The 27,989-nt window shown below is 37.5% G+C and overlaps 1 protein-coding gene across 5 annotated transcripts in view; it reads left to right on the forward strand.

Annotated features, from left to right (window-relative positions):
* Positions 1-27,989, forward strand: part of LOC136877494 (chromodomain-helicase-DNA-binding protein 6) — a 703,291-nt gene that overhangs the window by 344,283 nt on the left and 331,019 nt on the right. For all 5 annotated transcript variants that reach the window (XM_067151592.2, XM_067151593.2, XM_067151595.2 and 2 more), the window contains exon 25: positions 1,410-1,499. In XM_067151592.2, the coding sequence (XP_067007693.2) occupies positions 1,410-1,499 (90 nt within the window). The remainder of the gene's footprint in view (positions 1-1,409; positions 1,500-27,989) is intronic.

The following is a 27,989-nucleotide window of genomic DNA, read 5'->3' on the forward strand; positions in this document are numbered from 1 at the left end:
AGATTCCTGAATTTCTGTTGGCGCTACTGATGGCATTATCTATGCATTTTTCTTTACTGCACTTCAATGGGATCTTTAACAAAGGGTTCTTGAATTCATATTTTATTTCCGTTTCCAGAAGATCTTCAGCAGTGAGCTCTGATGTGTTACTTGAATAGTTTATCTGCATTTGTCTCATTTGCATCCTCAAATTTTTACAGATTTTTCCATTTTAACTGTCACATCTGCATTTGGCAAGCACACTTTGGGGATCACCACAGAAAATTCTGGAAAGTTGCATGTATCCTGTCGCAATAAATTTTCATTTCATAGTGCAAAGGTTTACTCAGAGCTTCTGAATAAAATTACTCTAGGTTTCTGATTAAATCTCAATACCTTCTCATGTTTACAATGAAATCTTATTATAACTGACATTTAACTTTTGAGTTTGTACCATGATTTTCAGTAATCAGATTATTGAATATAGTTCGCTTGATGCATTTAGTTTTAAAGGTGCTGTATTTTCCCTCCTCCCCTAACAAGTACATCTAGTAATAGGGATGTTGAATGTCGCCCAGTTTGTTCATCACTATTTTTTTCCTCAGTCACTTGCCATCCTTATGTAGCCTATCATTTTCAACTTCCAGTCCAGTAGTTAAAGTATTCCTATAGGGAGAGAGAGACTAGAGTTGGGCAATCTTACGAAGTGATGATGTGATGGGAAATAGACTGAATGAAATAGGTAATACCTGAATGAACTAAGGAAATACTAATGAAAGGAAATACTGGCCAAGTATGATACCGCTTACTAATGAGCACTAGAATGCAATTCAATGGAGGGAGAATGATGAGAAATAATAAAGTGAGCAGGAGCCCTATCTATCCAAACTCGGCTGCATGTCGAGTGGGGAAGGTGATGGCAGTAGTGAAAAAGAAAAATATAGCATAGTAAAGGCATATTACTGAATGCATGAAAGCTTAATTTTGATATTCCTAGCACAGTAGGTTAAACATCTGTGTTGTAGTTGTAGTATTCAATCTTTGCATAATGGATTCTAATGTACAGATGTTTTAATGCAGAAAATCCATAACATTAGATACTTTCATGATGGAGAAATATTTCTGAAGACAAAATTATCTGTGGCCTGTAGTTGAAGTTATGATTGAAGAGACTAAGACTGATTAATATCAAGCCGTAGTAAGTGATGCTTGCATGCAAGGATGCTTTTATCTTGTTCATCATTTGAAGCTCATCTGAAGATTTAGAATTTCTTGTTTATTCATGTTAGGATAGTACTGTTAGTTCTCTACATTTCTTCCTTGTAACAAGTGCCTGTTATATCCCTTCATTTCCTTTTGAAACATTCCTTAATCTTAGTTTTACATCTGCTTTCTTATTTTCAACTCATCCAGTCTTCTATATTTTTCAGGGTGCTTTTGCGTGTTCGAATGTTATACTACATCAAACATGAAATTATTGGTGATCTTGTTCAGCACATTGCTGATGGTGTTCATGTAAGGTAAGAATTAAAATTCGGTTGATTTATGATATATTTTTAAATGTTTGAGTGTTTGGGTTTAATTATTATAATGATGAATCATTGATGACATTTATTCTTATTACTGTACTTGTATGAGTAAGATAGTGTCCAGAAAAACAAACTATTGTGTGTGCATGTCAACGGGCAATCCATCATTGCTCACCTCGAACTGAAGACTTATTTGAAGGCAGTCGAATTCATATTGATGCTGTAAGCGAGAGTTGACTCCGTAGTTCGATCCCCTCAGGCATGGTTGACATATCGGGCTATGATATTCACAGGCATGATTGGACGAATAGACAATGTGGTGGGGTTGCCCTATATTGCAAATTTATGCACAAGAGTAGAGTTGTTCACACATCGACTTCTACTGTAAAAACTGCCCCTGATTATATGTTTGTAGAGGTGCTTGTCAATTCTGTAAAAATATTTGTTGGTGTAGTATACAGGCCTCCTGACGCAGTGCGGGACTTCCGTGATTTAGAAGACAGCTTACTGAGACTGCTACCATCATATGAGCATGTGATACTTTTTGGAGACTTTAACACAAATTTATTAACCCAGAACGACGATGCCTTACAACTACAAAATATTTTTAAATCCTGTGATATGACTATTTTGAACCTTAAACCCACCCATCACGTCCATACTTCCACCGTTTCCGCAGATAACATTCATAGACCTAGAAATAACAAATAACCCCCAAAATATCCTTCACCTCGGTCAAGTATGTGTTGCTGACATATCTGAACATGACCTCATATACTTAGCATACTCTCTTCGGGTGCCTAAGTACCGACCGAAATATGTAACATTTAGAGACTTTAAAAGCATGAATTTAATACAACTGAGACAAGATGCACAACTCTGCCCCTGGTATGACATAATGATAAAGAGCGACATTGGCGAGAAAGTGGAAATATTTAATTCCCATTTACATGAATTATACAACAAACACGCACCAAAGCGTAATGTGAGAGTAACACGCCCTCCCTGTCCTTGGCTGACTACTGATGTTAAGGCTATGATGAAAGAATGAGACGCACTACACCGACTCTATAAACAGACTCAAATAGCTGATGTACATGAGCAGTACAGTGTTCTTCAAAACCAAATTTAGCTTGTAATTTGTAATGAGAAATTTAATTATTTCCAACATTTAAACAAAAACATTAACACTGGTTCCACATGGCGACAACTTCGATCACTAGGTATTGGCAAACCACTTGAGAAGCATACTGATCCCAAGGTGTCCCTTGATGAATTAAATACATATTTCTCTGCAAAACGTCTCACTTCTGACATAACAGTACAAAACACAATTGACAATATATTAAGGCAACAAACCCCAGTCTGTCCTGTATTTGAATTTGATACCGTTACAGAGCATGCAGTTAGAAAGGAAGTTATGTCAATTAAATCTCACGCAACATGAGCCGATATAATATCGCCCATTATAACGCATTTAATTAATACCTGCCTTACTTAAGGCAATATCCCAATTAAATGGAAAGATGCACTCATTGTGCCAGTCCCGAAAACTCTCCTGCAAGCAGTACATCTGACTATCGACCTGTCTGCATTCTCACAGCACTTTCTAAGATTCTGGAGAAGATAATGCATAAACAAATGGTTAAATACTTGGAGAAACTTTCTGTACTTGATCCCTTGCAGTCTGGTCTTAAGAAAGGACACAGTACTGCAACACCACTAATCAAAATCACAGATGACATTAGACAGGCTATGGGTGAACAAAAATTGACTATACTTATCCTTCTAGACTTTAGCAGTGCGTTTGACACTGTAAATATAGACATAATGTTAGCTAAGTTAAAAAAACTTCACATGGCTCATTCTGCTATTCAGTTCTTGGGCTCTTATCTCAAAAATAGACGACAGCGAGTTGTATCATACATGATGACTAGAATGGAGGACTAAGTTATCTGGCATTCCCCAAGGGTCTATTCTTGGACCTCTTTTATACTTAATGTATGTTAATGACATTTCTCTTCATCTGAATGACCAACTATCACCTTTATGCTGATGATCTTCAGATATACTCACACTTCAAAGTTCCTGACATTGACAAAGCAGTCCACCAAATGAACTCCACTTTAAATTCAATTAGCTCGTATGCAGAGGAGAACTGCCTATAAATTAACCCAAAGAAAATGCAAGCAATCATAATAGGACAATCCAGGCTTTTAAATTCCCTAAACATCACACAACAGCCTAAACTCATGCTCTGTGGTGAAGCTATACCTTTCCAGAACTCTGTAAAAAACCTAGGCATTGTCATGACACATTAAACTGGAATGACCATATAACAAGTGTCTGCAGAAAGGTATATGCATCTCTTCACCCTCTAAAAATGAAACAATCCATTCCTCCACATAACATGAAAATAAAACTTATTCAAACTCTCATTTTTCCAATAATTTATTACTGTGATGTCGTATTAACCGTTGCAACTGCAAAACAAACAATGAAACTTCAAAGGGCATATAACTCTTGCATAAGATTTATATTTTCTCTGAACTTCAGGACACATATTTCCCCTAATTATAAGAAGCTATCCTGGCTGAAAATTCATCAACTAAGAAATCTACATACTGCGACACTAATTTTTTGACTTCTGAACGAATCTACACCTGAATACCTATCCTCAAATTTTAACTTCCTGTCATCTATCAATGGACATATTACCAGATCGACTTTTACCCTTATGATACTGGTTAATCATTCATCTGTATCCAGCCACTCTTTCCAAGTGTCTGGGGCAAGGCTATGGAACACTCTCCCTGTCAGCATATACAATAGCACTTCAATAGTCTCATTTAAACGATTGAGATTTCCTCTTAAATACGTGATCAGCTTGTATGAATGTTAGTGTGTATGAGTGCAAGTATGATTCAGAGCTATTGTTAGGTGAGGTAGATAGGCTGGATAGTATTAATCATTGAAAATAACAATGTAATATGTTATGTTTCCGGAACTGTTAATGTTATTTTTCCAAATTTTGTGACTGTTTACCGTATGTTGTGGTTACGTGTAAGAGAGGGTCGTGAGCCCTAACTTTGCTACATACAAAGGCATGAAATAAATAAATAAGAGTCTCATTTTGTCTCATTTGCAACTCTCTAGAAAAGAATTCATCACTATCTCAATTTATACCTATTCTAAGTGAAACTATTTCCTGTCATATAAAAGGAATGCCCCCTTTGAATTAAAAGCACTTCATACCTAAAATAATGCATAGTTAAAATAACTCATACCGGGCGAGTTGGCTGTGCGGTTAGGGGCGCGCAGCTGTGAGCTCGTATCCGGAAGGTAGTGGGTTCAAACCCCACTGTCAGCAGCCCTGAAGATGGCTTTCCATGGTTTCCCATTTTCACATCAGGCAAATGCTGGGGCAGTACCTTAATTAAAGCCACGGCCGCTTCCTTCCCATTCCTAGGCCTCTCCTGTCCCATCATTGCCATAAGACTTATCTGTGTCGGCACGACGTAAAGCAAATGGCAAAAAAAAAAAGTCATGAATTTAAAACTCTAAAATTCAATTACTGAAAATCCACATTTTAAGGCAAGTAGTTCTAAAAATCAGTGTACCGAGCTCGATAGCTGCAGTCGCTTAAGTGCGGCCGGTATCCAGTAATCGGGAGATAGTGGGTTCGAGCCCCACTGTCGGCAGCCCTGAAGATGGCTTTCCATGGTTTCCCATTTTCACATCAGGCAAATGCTGGGGCAGTACCTTAAATAAAGCCACGGTCACTTCCTTCCCATTCCTAGGCCTTTCCTGTCCCATCATTGCCATAAGACCCATCTGTGTTGGTGCGACGTAAAGCAAAAAAAAAAAAATATATCAGTGTTACACACTAACTTGTAGTACAGCCTCTTGACTGTCATTTTTGATAAAAATTATGTTACTTGGAGTGATAATATGTCATAAACATCAAAATATAAGCTATAGGTTCAACATAATACTTTCTGGCTCGACAGAATCATCGTCATTGCCTAAACTATGTATGTAATCAGTTAGATCATCATAGTTTGTAAATAAATTATCCCGTAAGTCCGTCATCACCGTTGACATCTGCGCAAGATGTGCGGACACGACTGTCACATTTTTATCAATCAATCAATCAATACTGATCTGCATTTAGGGCAGCTGCCCAGGTGGCAGATTTCCTATCTGTTGCTTTCCTAGCCTTTTCCTAAATGATTTCAAAGAAATTGGAAATTTATTGAACATCTCCCTTGGTAAGTTATTCCAATCCCTAACTCCCCTTCCTATAAATGAATATTTGCCCCAGTTTGTCCTCTTGAATTCCAACTTTATCTTCATATTGTGATCTTTCCTACTTTTATAAACGCCATTCAGACTTATTCCTCTACTAATGTCATTCCACGCCATCTCTCCGCTGACAGCTCGGAACATACCACTTAGTCGAGCAGCTCTTCTTCTTTCTCTCAATTCTTCCCAACCCAAACATTGCAACATTTTTGTAACGCTACTCTTTTGTCGGAAATCACCCAGAACAAATCGAGCTGCTTTTCTTTGGATTTTTTTCAGTTCTTGAATCAGGTAATCCTGGTGAGGGTCCCATACACTGGAACCATACTCTAGTTGGGGGTCTTGCCAGAGACTTATATGCCCTCTCCTGTACATCCTTACTACAACCCCTAAACACCCTCATAACCATGTGCAGAGATATGTACCCCCCATTTATATGATTGCCTCAATGAAGATATTTCCTTATATTAACACCTAGATACTTACAATGATCCCCAAAAGGAACTTTCACCCCATCAACGCAGTAGTTAAAACTGAGAGGACTTTTCCTATTTGTGAAACTCACAACATGACTTTTAACCCCGTTTATCAACATACCATTGCCTGCTGTCCATCTCACAACATTTTCGAGGTCACGTTGCAGTTGCTTACAATCTTGTAACTTATTTATCACTCTATAGAGAATAACATACTTACTTACTTACTTATCCGGCGCTACAGCCCTGTGTGAGCCTTGGCCTCTTCTACGATAGTCCGCCATATACTTCGATCCTGAGCAGCTGGTCTCCATGGGCGGATGTTCATTGCCCTCAAGTCAGCTTCAACTTCATCACTCCATCTATTACGGGGCCTTCCTTGTCGCCGTCTTTTGTCTACTCGGGATTTAACTACTTTTCTTGGCATTCGATCTTCCTCCATTCTTTCCACATGGCCAAGCCATCGCAGTCTCTGTGCCTTAATAAATCTAACTATATCCTCCTGGTCTAGTATGTTTTGTATTTCAGCATTCGTCCTTATCCTCCAACCATTCTGGTCTTGAATTGGGCCATATATTCGTCTAATAATCTTTCTTTCAAATATCTTTAACTTATTTGCGTCATCAGATAAAAGGTTCCAGGCTTCTGAGCCATATGTCACTACAGGTCTAATAAGGGTCTTATATATTTTGAATTTTGTAGGTTTAGACAATAGACGAGATTTAAATAATGTAAGATTAGCATAATAGGCCCTGTTTCCAGCTATTATTCTACGATGTATCTCCTCACTTATTCTATTATTATTTGTCAACATGGTTCCCAAATACTCAAAACTTCGTACATTCTCAAAATTATGTCCGTTCATTGTCAGATTATCTTGACTTCTTCTGCCCTCTATAACAGTCACATGCATATACTTAGATTTACTGTCATTCACCTCTAGTCCCATCCGTTTTCCTGCTTCCTCCATTTCAAGAAACATTTCCTTCAAATATCTATCATTCCTGGCCATTAACACTACATCATCTGCATATGCACAAATTTGTTTAGATTTATATACAATATTTCCTGTATCCATTATTTTTTCAAGGACTTGGTTAATTGCCAGATTAAACAAAGTAGCTGAGAGTGCATCACCTTGTCTGACTCCTGTATTAAGAGCAAACTCATTTCCAATTCTTCCATCCACCATCACCTTTGCCCTTACTTCTCCTAAAGTGATTCTGAACATCCTAATCAGTTTCTGTGGTATTCCTATTGTCTCCATGTATTCATATAGCTTATCCTTGTATATACTGTCAAATGCTTGTCTAAAATCTACAAACAACATATGTAGATCTATATTATGCTCATAGCATTTTTCCATCGTTTGACGTACCACGAATATTTGATCTACTGTGCTCCTATTTCGCCTGAAGCCACACTGTACTTCATCCAATCTTTCTTCAGCATATGGAGTCAGATATTGTAATAGGATATTTGAAAATACTTTATAGATGATATTCAGTAGTGTGATTCCCCTATAATTAGTGCATTCATATTTATTTCCCTTCTTATATATTGGGAAAATTATTCCTGTATTCCACTCATCAGGTATCCGTTCTTCCTCCCAAATCTTAATAATCAGTTCATGTATCTCTCCTAGCATTTCTTTGCTACTATTTTTAATCAGTTCACTTGTTATTCCGTCTTCTCCTGCTGCTTTATGGTTATTTAATTTTGCAATAGCATTTTCTACATCTTTCAATGTGGGGGCATTTATCCATTGTTCTGGTCCATTCTTCTTCATATGCCGTTCACTTTCTTCCACATCTTCTCTTTCCTTGTTAAGGAGCTCTCGGAAATATTCGGTCCATCTTTCACTTATTTCCTCTTCATTCTGTAATAGCTTACCTTCTTTATTCTTACAGCCATTCAATCTTGGCTTATACCCTTTCCTGAAATAATTAATTTCAATATAGAATTCCTTTGTCCTCTTCTGTAACCTTTGTGTCTCTATACTCTCTAGTTTCTTCTTAATCATCTCTCTTTTCTTCTTCTTACAGATGTTATTAGCTTCACGTCTGCATTTCTCATAATTTTCCCTATTTGACCTTGTATCTCTCTGTAACATTTTTGCTCTTGCTGCATTCTTCTTTCCAATCGCTTCCTCACACTCCATATCGAACCAAATATTTCTTTTCTTTTTGGCTATACCCAGTGTTTCTTGTGCCGCTTTTTGTATGCACTTTTGAACTTTTGCCCACCTTTCCTCTATTCCAGAAACTTGTCCAATCGTCTGTAAAGTATTATTCATTTTTGACTGGAATTCTTGCTTTCCTTCTGGTTGTTGTAGTTTTTCCAAATTCCATTTCTTTCTTTCCGTAGGTTGTCTCCTCTGTCCTATTGCCAACTTTTGCCTCACTATTGCTTTTACTAAATAATGATCAGAATCACAGTTTGGCCCTCTGCATGTCCTTACGTCAATAATCGATGCCGCATGCCTCGTTGTTACTAGTACATGATCTATTTGATTTACCACATTGCTTCCTGGCATCTTCCACGTCCCTTTATGTATTTTCTTATGATCAAAGCAGGTGCTTTTAATTATAAGACCACTCGTAGTTGCAAACTGTCCCAAGTAAAAACCATTCTCATTTGATTCTTCATGTAGTGTATATTTCCCGGCTATTGGTCTCATACACTCTTCCTTTCCCACTTTGGCATTAAAATCTCCTAAAATAATAGTCATGTCATATCTTGGTCCCTCTTCAACGGTTTGTACTAACTCATCATAAAATTGTTCCTTCCTTTCCTCATCCGCATCTTCAATTGGTGCATGTGCTGATATAATAGTTATGTTCCTAAACTTCCCCTTAATCCGAAGCTTACATATTCTATCTGAGATCGGTTCAAATCCTATTACACTCTTCTTCAATTTCCCATGTACTATAAATCCCGTACAGAACTGTCCTGTTCTTTCTTCCGGCCCACTGTAATAGAGGTTATAATCTTTCTTTTCAATACATCCTTGCCCTTTCCATCTTATTTCCTGAATCGCTACTAAGTCGTATCCAAATCTTTTTGTTTCATTTACAATTTCTTGCATTTTTCCCGGTTTCAACATTGTTCTTACATTCCATGTCGCCATGTTTATATCCGATTTCCTTACTCGTGTCCTTTTCCTAAGCTTTTGTCGTCTTCGATTTCCATCCGGTTTTCTCGTAGAAGTCTTCTGAACAATGCTTTTTTTACAAGGTGAGGCCGTTAACCCCACGCTCAACCCTATCCACTGGCTGGGGACATTGATTTTGGAGCATCCTACTCCTAGACAGGTTGTCTTCACCACGACTAAGGAGTCCCGTCTACCCCGTATAGAGAATAACATCATCTGGAAAAAGCCTTACCTCCGATTCCACTCCTTTACTCATATCATTTATATATATAAGAAAACATAAAGGTCCAATAATACTGCCTTGAGGAATTCCCCTCTTAATTATTACAGGGTCAGATAAAGCTTTGCCTACTCTAATTCTCTGAGATCTATTTTCTAGAAATATAGCAACCCATTCAGTCACGTTTTGGCTAGTCCAATTGCACTCATTTTTGCCAGTAGTCTCCCATGATCCACCCTATCAAATGCTTTAGACAGGTCAATCGCGATACAGTCCATTTGACCTCCTGAATCCAAGATATCTGCTATATCTTTGCTGGAATCCTACAAGTTGAGCTTCAGTGGAATGACTCTTCCTAAAACCGAATTGCCTTCTATCGAACTAGTTTTTAATTTCACAAACATGTCTAATATAATCAGAAAGAATGTCTTCCCAAAGCTTACATACAATGCATGTCAAACTTACTGGCCTGTAATTTTCAGCTTTATGTCTATCACCCTTTCCTTTATACACAGGGGCTACTATAGCAACTCTCCATTCATCTGATATAGCTCCTCCGACCAAACAATAATCAAATAAGTACTTCAGATATGGTACTATATCCCAACCCATTGTCTTTAGTATATCCCCAGAAATCTGATCAATTCCATCCGCTTTTCTAGTTTTCAACTTTTGTATCTTATCGTAAATGTCATTGTTATCATACGTAAATTTTATTACTTCTTTGGCCTTAGTCTCCTCCTCTATCTCGACATCATCCTTGTAACCAACAATCTTTACATACTGCTGACTGAATACTTCTGCCCTTTGAAGATCATCACATACACACTCCCCTTGTTCATTAATTATTCCTGGAATGTCCTTCTTGGAACCTGTTTCTGCCTTAAAATACCTATACATACCCTTCCATTTTTCACTGAAATTCGTATGACTGCCAGTTATGCTTGCCATCATGTTATCCTTGGCTGCCTTCTTGCTAGATTCAATTTTCTAGTAAGTTCCTTCAATTTCTCCTTACTTCCACAGCCATTTCTAACTCTTATTTCTTTCCAGTCTGCACCTCCTTCTTAGTCTCTTTATTTCTCTATTATAATAAGGTGGGTCTTTACCATTCCTTACAACCCTTAAAGGTACAAACCTGTTTTCGCATTCCTCAACAATTTCTTTAAACCCATCCCAGAGTCTGTTTACATTTTTATTTACCGTTTTCCACCGATCATAATTACTTTTTAGAAACTGCCTCATGCCTGCTTTATCAGCCATATGGTACTGCCTAACAGTCCTACTTTTAAGACCTTCCTTTCTATCACATGTATTTTTAACTACGACATAAACATCTTCATGATCACTAATACCATCTATTACTTCAGTTTTCCTATAGAGCTCATCTGGTTTTATAAGCACCACATCCAGGATATTTTCCCTCTGGTTGGTTCCATCACTTTCTGAATCAGCTGTCCTTCCCATATTAACTTATTTGCCATTTGTTGGTCATGCTTCCTGTCGTTCGCATTTCCTTCCCAATTTACATCTGGCAAATTCAGATCTCCCGCTACAATCACATTTCTTTCCATGTCGTTTCCCACATAGCTGACTATCCTATCAAATAATTCCGAATACGCGTCAGTGCTACCCTTTCCCGATCTGTACACTCCAAATATATCAAGTTGCCTATTATCTTTAGAAATGAGCCTTACACCTAGAATTTCATGTGTCTCATCTTTAACTTTTTCGTAGCTTACAAATTCTTCTTTCACCAGAATGAACACTACCCCTCTCACCCTTCCTATCCTATCTCTACGATACACACTCCAGTGCCGTGAGAAAATTTCTGCATCCATTATATCATTTCTCAGCCATGATTCAACTCCTATTACAATATCTGGTAAATATATATCTATTAAATTACTTAATTCTATTCCTTTCCTTACAATACTTCTACAGTTCAACACTAACAATTTTATGTCATCCCTACTTGATTTCCAGTTCCCTGCTCTTTTATCACCGCTCCCTAGGCCATCCCGTTTCCCTGAATGTACCTCCCTATTACCCTTCCAAACAAATTCGTCACATGAAAAATAATTTTATGCGGCTCCTAGTTGTAAATTTGGAGGCTATACACCTTCCTTGATAAGAAGATACGGATACGTGCTACCATATAACGGAAAAGGAATCACTACAACGGTTGCTACACGAGTCTGCACCAGAGATGAATTTTCATTCCTGGCACTTCCATCGAGTTCACAGAGGAATGGAAAATCATCCCTTGGCGCTCAAAGAGTTAAGACAGTTTTAGAATTTTATATATTGAAACAGAATATTTTGCTTATTAGTGTTGAAAGCAAGGAATTTTAACATTTACTACTTTCTTTTCATTCTTGGTTTTCCTGTTGTCATCACCATCATCATCATCATCATCATTGTCCTACTCCAGTTACCCGGGTGTGGTTAACAAGCCTCCTTCACTCCTTTCTGTCCTTCCACTTTTCCTGCTCCATTACTTTTGTCACATCCAGTCCAGCTTCTCTAATGTCCTTCCAAATCTGATCCATCCACCTTCTTCTCGGTCTTGCAACTGGTCTTTCCCTTAACTTCTCTTTCCAGTTCCCTTCTTGCTATCCTTTCCTTTCCCATTCTTTTTACATGTCTGAACCATCTCAGTCTTGCTTTCTATATCTTCTGTACTAATGGATCTATATTTAGCTCTTCTCTTATTTTAATATTTTGAATTCTATCTCTTCTTGTCTTTTTAACTGATGTTGTTAAAAATTTCATTTTTACTACTTGGATCTTACTATCTAGTCTCTTATTAGTTACCAGCGTTTCTAGCCCGTATGTTACAATTTAATGAAATAATGTTTATATAATGTTAATTTTATTCTCTTGGGTACTATGTCATCCCATCTCTGACTTGATGATAAAATGGTGTACCTTTCTTAGCCTGTTATTATTTTCAGGGTTGGTGTCGGTACTTCCATTAATAATGCTACCCAGATATATAGACTGTTCTACACACTGTTCTCCGTGTATGTTCCCTTGGCGTCTCTTTTTCTCTTTCCTACAGTGCACGACTAGTTTCCTTTTTATAAATTACCGTTCCAAACTCCTTCAGATCTTCATTCCAAATGTCCAGTCTCCTTTGTACTTCCTTTTCTTGCTTTCCCCAAATCACCACATCATCTGTAAATACCAAAGCATTCACTTCATCACTACTGATACTCTGTTTTACACGTTTTATGATTTCATCCGTCAATATAATAAACAATATTGGGGACATTGCACTTCTTTGCTTGAGATTTTTTTTTTTTTATATATAAGATGTTTCAGAATCACCACTCCCCACTTGTACACTGCTTTTACTGTCATGATACAACATTTTTATCTTGTTAATTAATGATTTTTGGTACATTCATTTTCAATAGGCATTCCCATAGATGTTTTCTCTTGACTGTATCATAAGCTTTTTCCAAATCCAAATGTATGATGATGATTTCCTTGTTCCTTTCCAGATGTTTTTCCATTATCGTTTGCACTGTAAATATAAAGTCTGTTGTTGATCTATTCGGTCTAGAGCCTCTAACTGTGTTTCTATTATATCCCTCAGTCTTTTTTCAATGACTTTCTCCATTATTTTTAGCCATGTGATAATAGGGTTATATGTCTCTAATTTTCACATTTCTTCCTATTTTCTTTTGCGAACAGCGGTACAGTGCTTCCTTGTTGCCAATCTTCAGGTATCCTTTCTTCCTTCCATGTGGCATTGAGAGCTCTGTATAGTCACTGTAGTCCAATGCTTCCTGCTACCTTAATCATATCTGCCTTGAATTGGTCTTTTCCACTTGCTGTACCTTTGGTCATTGCTTTCACTGCCCTTTCAAGTTCCAACCATGTTATCGGGTTCTCTTCTTTTTCTCAGTCTATTATTTCCATTTTCTTATCTTTTTCTGTTCTGTCAGCAGGTATTAAAATACTATAAGAGAACATATGTTGATAAAGCTGTTCTGCGCTCTTTAATAAATATCAATATTGCAAATCTTATGGTGGGAACACACAAATACTTGCATAAGATGTAAGGACAAAAACTCCAGAAATTTTCTTAGGATTCTTAGGATAGAATATCATGTTGACAGAGACTTGGTTTGGTAGTTCTGTAAAGAGAAAAGAGTGAAGGTAAAGTATCCCTAAGATATTGTTCTCAAAGACCTTGAAATAGTTCAGATATTATGGTACAAAGGATGTTAATTAGCAGGGAATCATACACAACCATTAACCCAACTCAAGTGAGATACGGTCATCTTCCCTATCCTTCACTTGAGTAATTCTTATCTGGCGCATCCACATTGCAGGGTTGGGTATCCTCCACATCAGTAGGCCGGTGTGAAGGAGAGCTAAGTTCAGGCAGGGACCCAGTCTCACGGGGTATAACGTGGAACCCATGCCCAGGGTTACAGGTGAAGACCTTAACAGAATCTTAGGCAGAGAAGGAGACCTTTGGAATGGCAAAGTTTGTGGATGAGGCAACCCATCCTCTCTGTGGTAAATTAGAAGAGAAAACCACTGCCTTGTTGAGAAGGGGTATCTTCAAAGGCTAAGGGAGTAAACCCCAAAAGAAAATCCTCAGATGCGTTAGGCTTAGCAGGTGAGTAAATTTGTACTTGCTTTCAACTATAATACAAGCCTCGGATGGGAGTTTAAAAATGGATTAGGAATTGACAAGTCTCTGACTGCAGTTGCACAGTATGATGTTAATGCTGATGTTCGTGCAAGTGTTGGATCAGGGAACAAAACCCGATTTCTAATAATAAATATTTTGACAATGAATGGGAAGGAAAATGAATTGATTGACGTAATGGAGAGACGAAAACACGACATCCTGGGATTAAGTGAAGTGAAATGGAAAGGGAAAGGAATGAAGGAAAAATGCAGTGGAATTTGTAGTGAATCAGAATGTTTAAAATCATGTACAACGGGTGATTGTTTGGTCCGCCCTATCAATATCTTATTAGTATTTGATTAATTTATACGTACATGTTTCGGGAGCCTTAACTCCCTTCGTCAGTGTATTTACATCAAAATCTACCTTATCCAAGTCTCAAGATACAATATCTCATCACATTAACATTAAGCATTTTCCTGTTTAACCTCAACACTAGTCACTATATGTACACTTTGCTGTTTTTTGTATAATAATGCCTGTTGTACCCAACACGTAAGACATGGAACATATTTAGAAACACTCTTGAATTGTCCACTCATTTCTTCTATCCTTTACACTCTTACGTGTATCATCACCCTGGATGGATCCATTAGCTCAGTCAGCCACTGCTTGTATTGTTGCTGCCACTAGGAATCTACCATCTTAACGTCCAATTTGACATCCATTTGAAGTTAATATTCTTATAGGTTGCATTGATATGTTCGTCGTTGTATACATATTAGAAATTTTAACCATGTATGTGCCGTCAGGGCAGAAGATGTTTGCTTGATTGTTGGAGGACCAGTCCTTTCTATCTTTCTCGCACCCCCCTCCACACCTGCTTCAAGGTTAACGGCGGCAAATGGGAAATCCGCCAGCTTATTCTTAGAGATTCTTAGAACCTACTCCTATATGGCCCCTTTACTCATACTGGTTGTCACGGCAACAGGTGTAGTTCTGGCTGTTTTGCAAGTACTGCATCGCCAAGCCGGCATTGAGTTTATTTTCCCACTTTAATCCTCTTCGTGCTATAGGTAATGAAGTATAGAAACGCAGGTTCGAAGTTGCAGAAATGTGTGCATGGGAAGGTATCTGGGGTGTTATGTGTGAATGATAAAGGCGCAGTAGCAACACTAGCACATCTAAACGTAAACAGTTTCTTTCCCTACAAGAATTTTATTTCATGTCTCCTCATCCTTGTGCTACTTTTTAATAATGGGATGTAATAATTACGAGTGGCACGATAATACAATGTTTAGCTTATATAAATGTAAAAATAGAAATAACTTTCAATTTTATGCAAACACGTGGTATCGCAATGAGTGTCAGGCCCCGTCCCCCCATCTCCTAGGTGGTTATCGGCATACGTTCAACTTACTTCGTAGACAATCGGGATCTTTCGGCCAGCTGTTTGGCAGCGTAATGTGTATCAGCAGGCAAGTGGGTTATTCACCTCACTAATAATGGACACGGAAAATCTTATCAGTTTAGTTCAAAAGCGTAATTTCGTCTACAACAAGACCCATAAGTATTATTGAAACAACAATGTAAGATAGAATGCCTGGCAGAAAATAAGCAAGGGATCAAAAAAATTAATCAGGTTAGAATATTAAATTTCGTGGTCGATTAGGCCTATATGATACTTGGTTTATTTTGCAGTTACTGTTGACCGTATTTCATAATCATATCATGTTGGAGTCCATATACAGTACGGTATGTCAGTACAATAATTGACATTGCTTGGAATGTATGATCTTTTAAGTGTTTATTATACAATATTTACCGTGAACAAGTTTGTAAGTGGCATTCTGTACATTTGTTGTACATGTATTCCTAGCAAACAGTAATGTATAAAGAAGCTGCTCTGTTGTGGACAAATACATTTTACGGTTTTTAATTAATGCTGAGGCCACCACGATTAATGACCTCGCCCTGTTGTAACACGCAGCTTACTGCATTCAAGTTTTATCAAACCGTTCATTGTGTGCTTTATGTTTGCCACATAGAATCTCGTTCAATTCTGTTCCGCTAGATATGAACGGTGGAGTGGAAATTTCGACTGATGGGTTCGATTCCACAAGGTGGGAGTGAGCATCTTGTGTTTGTGTTGTCATAGCGTGGTGTCATATGGCCTTGGCAAGCCTGGACAGACTCCATGACACCAGGGCACACCCCAAGCATGCGAACGGTCTAACACAGGGTGCAACTTGCGTGGAGATTGGAGGGTTCTAACCATGAGCTGCTTTGAGCGAACATTTTCTATCTCAAGGGGCTCTAAAATCTGAACTGTTTAACCGGGAAATATATTTACAACAGAACACTTTAAACGGGAAAAATATACATATATCTTAATGTAACCGATCAAAGGACTAAGAATATCACACTTCTTATTTGGGAAAGCTTCTTAACAGAGTTTCACTATACATTTATCTTAATCCCTTAGTGCCACAGCCCTTTAGAGAGCCTCCTACTCTGTGGCTGGAGGAGATTTCAACTACGCGTGACTGGAATAAATCGATTCACTTAAAACATTGCTACAAGCCAAATATTCACGAAATTTGGAATTCCTTATGATAAAACTTTGTACATGTGGATAATTACATAATTGTTTCACATTGCCTTAGTGATGTAGTTTGGTGTGATAGAGCTCGATGCCTATGTCTAGACAGGCTAAAGTCACATTCCTGGCAGCAGTACCCTGATGTTTTCCTCTTCCCGTGCTTCGAACACACTAGTCGTCCCTGAGGTCTAGATTTCTCAGTTTTGGGTGCTAATTTTTCAATAAAGTGTCTTTCCTGCAACCTTGGAACTGTATTATATGATGTGTGCTGGCATTGAATATTTCGTTCCACATCTGATTGAGCGTATTTTGTAAACGAACTTTCCGCCAGCTTAAAGCGATAGCTCCCCAATCTTTGTCTCTGTCTCTTGTCTAAATATTATTAGAGAATTTAAGACAGTTGTGTTAGAGTTTTTTAAAAACTTGATGTACCATTTAGTCGTTGTCTTTCTTTAAACTAAAAACACGTAACTGGTCCTTGAGATCAATTCCCCCCCCTATTCCATGGTTGTAATCTGTCGCACGCATAGGTTATATCATTTCTTTTCCCCTTTTAGTAACATTTCTTGTTTCTGCATTGTGGTATGTAGGTACAAAGGTAATTTTTTTTTTCCATACCTTTTTAGAACTGTGACTGAACCAGAATGCCTAGCTATTATTTCCTATTGGAAGTATCGCTAACTCTGGACTGTTGTAGTAATTGTTCATCCATAAAGCATGTCTGCATCCTAACGTAGGTTATAACAATTTTAAGACAACTGCTGCAATTTTCGGGGTTTCTGGAACAATATGAGTTGATTCAATGAGCTTTCCTTTTCCTGTGTATGCCAGAAAACACCGCAAATAACCCGTACTTAACTCACTCAATTCGAATGATTTTGTACTAAATTTTGAGGCCTTTAGTGGTAAGTATTTCTGAAACAAATTTCTGTGTCAAACTTTCATTGATAGCGATATTTTGCTGTGGTAAGAACAGGGGCTTAAATTTGATATTCAGATGTCCCAGAAAAGTATATATTTTGAACAGTTTTGGAGACCGTTGTTATGTAGGCAAGCTTTATTGTGTATAAAATGCAAAAACTTGCCAATCATTTTAAACCTGTCCCTACTAATGACATCTGAAAACCCAGGTGTTGCTATGGCCCTGCACTTCGAAAAATAGGGCTGGGCTCTTGGGTTTTTGTACAGTGCCCATCAGCACAAATAAACCTAACGCAGTATAAATTTCATTTATTGTGACAGATGTCCTGAATCGAACAGTTGAACAAAACTGAAACAGATTTCCCTGAGCATTCTTGTGTTGCTCCCCGTACCTATTCATTTTTGTCACAATTAACTGAGCTACACTACCATTAAAAAACTTTTCAAGACATTCAACAATTTCATTGATTTTTCTGCACCACCTCTTCATCTGAATTCACTGTTGAAAACTTCCCATTGACCTGTATTATTACCATCTGCTATCTCCCACTTGAAATTTCAAGTACTTGTTCCTCCTCATTGGCACTCTCATCGTTTATCACTGCATTTGCCACAACCACATCATCTATTTCATTATCACTGCAGCTAATACTATTGCTACTACTTTTGACTAAACTTACATCTGAATTATACAATATTTCAAGCCCAGTACTGTTGGTCTAACGACAGCTCGAGCATTCCATTGTGCGCGGTGCATCTCACTGACTGCAGTTGCAGCGCAGCCAAAGGCAGCAGGACAAAACTGAATGAGGCAATAACATTTATGACGAAACAAGCCAACTCAATACATGTTTCAGGTAAAAGGTTGCGACATCATCTTTCAAACAAGACCTGTGCCATGCACAACTGCTTCTCGAATTGTATGAGGAAAGCAGCACTAACTTAGACCTACAGAGTGCTGGTGGAGAGTTACAAAACTATTGCAAGCTAAGAACAAAGATAAATACCATTAATAAACTGCACTTTCATTCTACAAATAGAGCAAAGAACATTATGCAGAAAGCGGAAAGGCAAACTTCTCGGATTATGATTTCTTTATTTTATTCTGTAGGAGAGAATGAAGCAAACAGACTTTTAAAAAAGAGAGAGAGAGAGAGAGAGAGAGCTTATTCCTCAGACTTGCGTGAAAAAATGTATCCTTGCACAAACAACCATATTTCAGCAAACTACAATTCTTATTTTACAACACTGATAAACCCCAACATTTCTTCTTGATATCAATACAATTTTCATTTTAATAACTCCAACACTCTTCACACTACAACTGTGAATGTGAAGCCAAGTATAGGTCTAAATACAATGGAAGAGTTCGGCACCTACGGAAGAATAGAGGGTATATGCCATGTATAGAGGTCAACGCTGGGGGTTAGTTGGATGAAGATGAGAGCAACAATTAGGTACTAAGTTAATTTAAACTTGATAGATACCATAAAGTGTCAAAGATTCTTTGTGTACATGCTAACGAATAATAGGAGAGCACAGATATCTACTAGTATTATCTGTTCAAAGATTCTAGCATGTGGAGTGTTCTTTATTTATATTTAGTATTAATGAAAAAGAAAAATCGTGGTTAGAACTTTCATCAGTTATTAGTTGAATGCACCGTATATATTTAAAGTTATTTACCTGAATTATTGCTTCCTAATCATCAGTACATTGATGGTCCAATTTTTGAAGTAGATAAATGTAATTTTAGTAATTTTTTCAGAATATTTTATGGCACCCCTGTTACGTCAGTTGTTGTACTTTCTTTAGGAACCGCAGACTTAATGTGATTTGGTGATTATGATCAATAGGAATGTAGAACTTATTACCATGAAGGTCCCAGTTTTTTGATTGGCTAATCTAAAATGTAGATATCTACAGTAGCTTAGCACTAACTCTTAATACCCTGAATTTTAAAATCACTGGAGTTACTTCAGAGTTATATTTTAATGTTTCATTTTGTCATGCGTAGGACAGTGAAACTATTTCTGTGCAGGCAAAAGTATGTGTAATTGTTCATTGTATTGAAATATTAGCTATTGCATTGCTAGGAGTTGCTTTGAGCTTCGACAATTTATTCTCAATCCTAGCCAAGGATGGCATATCTTCATCTCCCTTTATCCATTCCAGCAAGCTGGGTATGGTTGCGAACTAAACCCTTCCAGCTTGTTCTCTTCAACCAAACCTGGTCTTTCTGTGTTTTAGTTACTATCCTGCATCTCTCTTGGCCAGATCTCTCTATGCTCTTTTTTTTTAAGATGTCACTACATCTTCCCTGCAATCTTTTTCCTGAGACCATCTGATCTGTATATGTTCTAGGAGTGCTATCAGGAGCAATTCTTTGAGCCTGGATTTAATTTGATTTGATGATACGGATTAGAGCCATCAGTGATATATTTACTCATTGGCTAATATAAACCAGAGAGGTTCACAGGAGTTAAACAACTCAACAATACAGCTAGAATTAAGCAGTCAACAGCCACAGTTCTAATGTTATTAACAGGTGTCTTTCCAAATCAAGCTGATGACATATTTCTCCATATCTTACCATATGTTTTGCCCTTTCAGGAGAGGTGCAGATGCACTTAATTTCTAAGGCTTGATATAAACTATTTCCTGGTCCCGTAAAGTTTGCTGGTAACTACAAGTTAATCTTTAACCCCTCATTGTGTTAGGACTTTCATCTCGCTGCTACTCTGTGCTGCGGGGGGGGGAGAGAGCATAGAGCTTGCTTAGAAGTGCACGCCATCACATAACACGTTATAACAGACAAGAAGCATTGGATTTAAACTAAATTTTCACAGATTGTTAATGACAAATGTAGCCAGCCATCATCATTAATGTTCCACTCCAGTCTCCTGTGTGTGGTTAAAAATGTAGCTAGTAATGATATAATTTACTTTCATATTTTAAAGACCTTGCTTACCTTAGAAATTTAATTTGGTGTGGTAAATTTTAAAACAGTCCTTTATGCAGAAACCATTTTTGCAGTCTGGGCACCAGTACACTGATTCCTTCCTTTTTGCCCTGTTTGTAGCGCACCAAATACCTCTTCTGTGGCCTAGCTTTGTTTGCAGTTGGAGGGATCCTCTGTAAAAAGTGCCTTTCGGTGAGACGAGATACAGTGTTGTCCACTGAATGATGACCAGGAACATTTCTAGTTACATCACTCCCATACCTGGTTAGAATTCCCTCAACCAAATCTATCCTCAACTTCAAATGGTCAGCCCTGTTATTCTGGAGGTTACATTTATACATTACAAAAGAGTTAAAAACTGTAGCATTTAAAAGCCTCCTAAGAAGATTTATGTACCATTTATTTTTTATTTTATTTATTTATTTTATTTTTTTTTTTCAAATAACTTTGCAGCATTTGATCTTTGAAGTCAACTCCACTCGTGTATTTATTCTAGTCAATTGCACAAACTGGTTTAGCTTTTCCCTCCCCCCTCTTCTGCACAATACTTGTTTTATCACTGTGGTAAGTTGAAATAAATGACACAACCTTTTTGTCCATCCATTTCAGAACAGATATTTGGTCCTGCATGCTGAGCTACAGTTTTAACCTTTTATCAGCTTTGTGTCTTTCACTTTCTGTGATACATTCTTTCTATTTAGTCTCAGTGTACCTACACAATATGTTTTATTGTCTTTCAAGTCTTTGGCTAACTATGGGCTGTTATAAAAATTGTCCATCCATAATGTGTGGCCGCGTTGAAATGGAGGTTCTATGAGGTGCCTAACAATTGCAGTGATCTTGCATGTAATAGAAGAAATGAAGGAAGAACTAAAAATTGTGTCTTTTCCTGTGTACATTATGAATGACCATAAGTATCCAGTTTGGGATTCACAGAGTTCATATGTTTTTATGCCAAACTGCGAAAGCAGCTCGATTTGTTCTGGGTGATTTCCGACAAAAGAGTAGCGTTACAAAAATGTTGCAATGTTTGGGTTGGGAAGAACTGAGAGAAACAAGAAGAGCTGCTCGACTAAGTGGTATGTTCCGAGCTGTCAGTGGAGAGATGGCGTGGAATGACATTAGTAGACGAATAAGTTTGAGTGGCGTTTATAAAAGTAGGAAAGATCACAATATGAAGATAAAGTTGGAATTCAAGAGGACAAACTGGGGCAAATATTCATTTATAGGAAGGGGAGTTAGGGATTGGAATAACTTACCAAGGGAGATGTTCAATAAATTTCCAATTTCTTTGAAATCATTTAGGAAAAGGCTAGGAAAGCAACAGATAGGGAATCTACCACCTGGGCGGCTGCCCTAAATGCAGATCAGTATTGATTGATTGATTGATTGATTGATTGATTGAAACCTTCAGAGGAATATACTATTTAAATGAGAGTCTGCCTCTCCACAATGTGAGAGATTCATCTATTGCAGTGTTTTGATCTGGGGGGTACATGGACTTGAATTTATTATTGAGATAGTCTACAGCAGGTGAAATTTTGAAGTTTCATAGGACCCTGTAAAAGGGATTTGGTGGTATTGTCACTGAAATGAAGAAATCTTGTTACGCTTTCAAATCTATCAAGTGAGATGACGGAATTAAATATGGTAGCAGCTAGTAAACGGCTTTTTGAGAAATAGGACCTTATGACCTCGGTGTGGGTTTTTGAACAATGCCCATCAGCATATATTGTGCATGTGCCATCATGTGCTGCTTTGCATAGATATTTGTCTCTTTCACTATCATGCTCATGAATTCACATGTAAAAAAATAATTGAAATATTGTCACGGGATTTAAACAATTCCTCTTAGCTTCTTGTGGCCCGTAATTTCCCGTAAACGCTTCCCTTTTGCCGATATAATTCCCCATGTCTTCCCAGACAAACTCCTGACTGGCAGCACAATTACCAGTGTTTTGTGGTGTACTTACGTCACCACATTCACTCTCACTGTCACTACTTTCACTTTCAGACTCCATATCTGATTGATCATTCAGAGCAACCAAGATTTCTGCCTCATCATTCACTAAAACTTCACTAATATCGGAATCCACGATTGCAAGCACACGTTTAGCCACCGTGATGTAAACACAACACACCAAAAATCTTGCTCTTTAAAATCCGATTTATCACATGTAATCGAAACAAAATCGATATTTTTATACTCGAGACAAAAGACCAATGCTTTCTCCATTGATATAACTCAACAGAATGGTAAAAGATACGAATCCAGGCACAAGATGGAAGCACAAAGCAAGCAGTGCAAAGTGCGTGCAGGTAATGGCACTCTGCGACACAGGCTAGGTCATGACGTGCAGTACATGGCACTCCACGCTCAGCGGTTAAATCTTTTCTTTGGCTTCCTAATTCCAACAAAACTGGCCGAGTTGGCCATGCGGTTAGAGGCGCGTAGCTGTGGACTTGCATCCAGGAGATAGTGGGTTCGAATCCCACTGTCGGCAGCCCTGAAGATGCTTTTCCGTGGTTTCCCATTTTCACACCAGGCATATGCTGGGGCTGTACCTTAATTAAGGCCACGGCTGCTTCCTTCCAACTCCTAGGCCTTTACTATCCCATCGTCGCCATAAAACCTACCTGTGTCGGTGCGATGTAAAGCCACTAGCAAAAAAGGAAAATAATAATTCCGACAAATACAGTATGATTAGGTTTCTGATAAATATGCATGTAGCATGATTTGCAGTTTTCTCCCATAAAGGTGCAAGGTAACTTAAAATGCTCTGTCCGTTGTCAAGGGTTGGACACAACATGGTACACAGCAAGTGATGTGTAGCTTCAGTCCTGAAAGGTGATCCCCATCGGCATCCAGCACTCGTTGCTAATTTGTCTGCAGTTGGGCAAATCCCTGCCAATAAAAGTTGAGTGTCTTGGCATGCAAAGAAATCAGTAAGTGCCTCCCGTACACCCGCCTTATTGGAGAATGATTTGAAGGTGGTTCAAGGAATGCTAAAGGTGGTGATCTGCTAGGTATGGTGAGTCGGGTGCATGGCACAGGGTCTCCCAGCCAAGTTGCCATGTGCAGAGGTGTCAACTGTTACAGATTGTTCATAAGTATTGCGGATTTCACCTAACAATTACAGCATTATGGTTTAAAAGGGAAAATATTGCATAAAAGCGACATTATCATGATGAAAGAAGAGGAAAGAATAAAAGAATTTTTAGTCCATTCGACAGCATTAGAGCACTACTCCAATAAATATACCTTTGATAATTAAAAATCAGCCTTGTTAATACTTAAAGAGTTTAATTAATTATTTTCTGTCACCTCACACTTTTTTCACCTCACACACCAATTATGTTTTGAGGACCTTAAAAATCAAACCACAATGGTTAAGTTAATAAACTCAGCACGCAAAGCCTATAGAGGATGGTTGTCCGGCTCCATGGCTAAATGATTAGCGCGCTGGCCTTGGGTCACAGGTGTCCCGGGTTCAATTCCTGGCAGGGACTGGAATTTTAGCCATCATTGGTTAATTTCACTGGCACGGGGGCTGGGTGCTTGTGTTGTCTTCATCATCATTTCATCCTAATCACGATGCACAGGTCGCCCGCGGGAGTCACATTGAAAGACCTAAACCTGGCGAGCCGAACATGTCCTCGGACACTCCCAGCACTGAAAGCCATACGCCATTTCATTCCAGAGAATGGTTGCCCAGTTGTACTTCCTCTTAAAGCAATAATCATCTCCACCACTATCTCTGTTGCATGTTGATTGGTGTTGTCTCATCTGCATATGATAAAACTGATTGTGACATAACGTTTTGTTGTAGGTCATTAACAGCAACATTAAAGAGAAATGTGCCAAGTACAGGTCCCTGTGGAATGCCTGTGATAACATCTTTCAACGTGGAATGTCTATTTTTAATTGCAACAAACTGGTATCTGTTACTTAAATACATCTTAATTATATCCAAAGTAGGACTATTTGTGCCTTAATACTGAAGTTTTCCCAACAGAATGTCATGATGTGTACAGTCAAATGCTTTACTCAAATCACATAAAACCAGAGAAACTATTTTCCTATTTTCAAAGGCTGTTAAGGTTTGATTGACAATTTCCAGAACACCAGAGGTAGTACTTTTACCCTGAGGGGATTATAATACCAGTATTCAAGAAAGGAGATGAGAAGATGTGTGGTAATTATCTCATTTATTACATTTATTCAAGATTGTGAGCAACTGCAACGTGACCTCGAAAATGTTGTGAGATGGACAGCAGGCAATGGTATGTTGATAAACGGGGTTAAAAGTCAGGTTGTGAGTTTCACAAATAGGAAAAGTCCTCTCAGTTTTAATTACTGCGTTGATGGGGTGAAAGTTCCTTTTGGGGATCATTGTAAGTATCTAGGTGTTAATATAAGGAAAGATCTTCATTGGGGTAATCACATAAATGGGATTGTAAATAAAGGGTACAGATCTCTGCAGATGGTTATGAAGGTGTTTAGGGGTTGTAGTAAGGATGTAAAGGAGAGTGCATATAAGTCTCTGGTAAGACCCCAACTAGAGTATGGTTCCAGTGTATGGGACCCTCACCAGGATTACCTGATTCAAGAACTGGAAAAAATCCAAAGAAAAGCAGCTCGATTTGTTCTGGGTGATTTCCGACAAAAGAGTAGTGTTACAAAAATGTTGCAATGTTTGGGTTGGGAAGAATTGAGAGAAAGAAGAAGAGCTGCTCGACTAAGTGGTATGTTACATGTCATAAACCTCATTTTAGGTCCGTATTGAAAAATTTTTAACAGTTCAACAATAATAAAGGTGTTTCAATTTATTCCACCTATTCAATACTTATATTTTCACTTATAGTTGTTACATAATTAAATTCTTAGTTACATGGGACATGTTTCGCCCTCAATTAAGGGCATCTTCAGCCTAAATACAATAATCAAAAATACAACTAAATTAAAAGTGGAAGTTAAATACAATCATCAAAAATACAACTAAAATAAGAAGTGGAAGTTAAAAGTTTAGTCTGTTATTAAAATTCGGAACAATAAAAATGTGAAAAATGATAAAATAAAAAGATGCTAATGGAAAACTGTCTTATGATTAAACTATAATCTTGTCGGAGACTAAAACTTCTATTAAAATTCTAATTAAAACAGTTCATATAAAATATTGGAAAATCAAAGTGGTAGTAATAAAAAGCCAACGACATGAGGGCGTGTACACAAGCATAAACTTGATTGTCATGAATACAATCTTTTCAAGGCCGCTGATGAAATTCGTAGCAAGTAAGGCAGAAGCGTCTATTGAAAAATTGTAAGAGGCTGTTAGCACCGGTAGGTACTAAAATGGTAGGTAATAAAATGGTGTTATAACACCAGACTCAGAGCCAACAGACGGGCAGCAACCAACTCAACAGTAGTTAACAAATAACAACTTCCACTTACATAAAACTTATTTCTGCATCTGTTGACATTTTCTGGCAAGGATTCAGCCATTTTATTACCTACCGGTGCTAACGGCCTCTTACAATTTTTCAATAGACGCTTCTGCCTTACTTGCTACGAATTTCATCAGCGGCCTTGAAAAGATTGTATTCATGACAATCAAGTTTATGCTTGTGTACACGCCCTCATGTCGTTGGCTTTTTATTACTACCACTTTGATTTTCCAATATTTTATATGAACTGTTTTAATTAGAATTTTAATAGAAGTTTTAGTCTCCGACAAGATTATAGTTTAATCATAAGACAGTTTTCCATTAGCATCTTTTTATTTTATCATTTTTCACATTTTTATTGTTCCGAATTTTAATAACAGACTAAACTTTTAACTTCCACTTCTTATTTTAGTTGTATTTTTGATGATTGTATTTAACTTCCACTTTTAATTTAGTTGTATTTTTGATTATTGTATTTAGGCTGAAGATGCCCTTAATTGAGGGCGAAACATGTCCCACGTAACTAAGAATTTAATTATGTAACAACTATAAGTGAAAATATAAGTATTGAATAGGTGGAATAAATTGAAACACCTTTATTATTGTTGAACTGTTAAGTGGTATGTTCCGAGCTGTCAGCGGAGAGATGGCTTGGAATGACATTAGTAGAGGAATAAGTTTGAATGGCGTTTATAAAAGTAGGAAAGATCACAATATGAAGATAAAGTTGGAATTCAAGAGGACAAACTGGGGCAAATATTCATTTATAGGAAGGGAAGTTAGGGATTGGAATAACTTACCAAGGGAGATGTTCAATAAATTTCCAATTTCTTTGAAATCATTTATGAAAAGGCTAGGAAAGCAACAGATAGGGAATCTGCCACCTGGGCGACTGCCCTAAATGCAGATCAGTATTGATTGATTTTTTTGATTGATTGAAAATCATGTTCTTTAATTTTCATTTTTGTTTTTACGGAACAGCATTCGGGTTTTACTAATCGACTCCAAAATTGTCTTGAATTTTCAATTAAAACCCTGGATCATGCCCGATCCCTATTACACTTGTCATCATGTTATCCTTAGCTGATTTCTTTGCTAGATTCAATTTCCTACTAAGCTCCTTCAGTTTCTCTTTACTTCCCCAATCATTCGTAACTCTATTTCTTTCCAACTTGCACCTCCTCCTTAGTCTCTTTACTTATTTGTTATAATATGAAGAGTCATTGCTATTCCTTACTACGTTCAAAGATACATACCTGTTTTCTCATTCCTCAACAATTGCTTTAACCTTTTAAGTGCTGAGTTACCAGTTGACTGTTTGTTACCTCAGTGCTGAGTTTTTCAATTCGTATGTAAAAAAAAATTGTAGAAGCCTCTATGTTTAACTTATCAGTGGGGTGATTAGCTTAAAATGTTTATATATATATTGGTTGTTTATAAATCTAAATGCAAATAGAAAATCCTGCACTTATGTTCAATATTATTTTGAGAGAAAACAAAATTACACTTATGAGCCCATGGGTGCATTACCCTTATACAAAGTAAGGAGCCCAAAATAATATTATTTCCTAAAATCTGTAGGCAACTAATACATTTAACTTCTTAGAAGTACAGTACCGGTCAAATGTTTAGGACCACATAAAGAAATCACGAAATGTCACCTAGAACCTAAAATTGTGCCACTGGACTTCTGTAATTTTTTCCTGATATCTCGCATCTAATAGGATATATGTGACCTGATT

The sequence above is a fragment of the Anabrus simplex genome, chromosome 7 (genome assembly GCF_040414725.1).
Source record: "Anabrus simplex isolate iqAnaSimp1 chromosome 7, ASM4041472v1, whole genome shotgun sequence".
Lineage (NCBI taxonomy): Eukaryota > Metazoa > Arthropoda > Insecta > Orthoptera > Tettigoniidae > Anabrus > Anabrus simplex.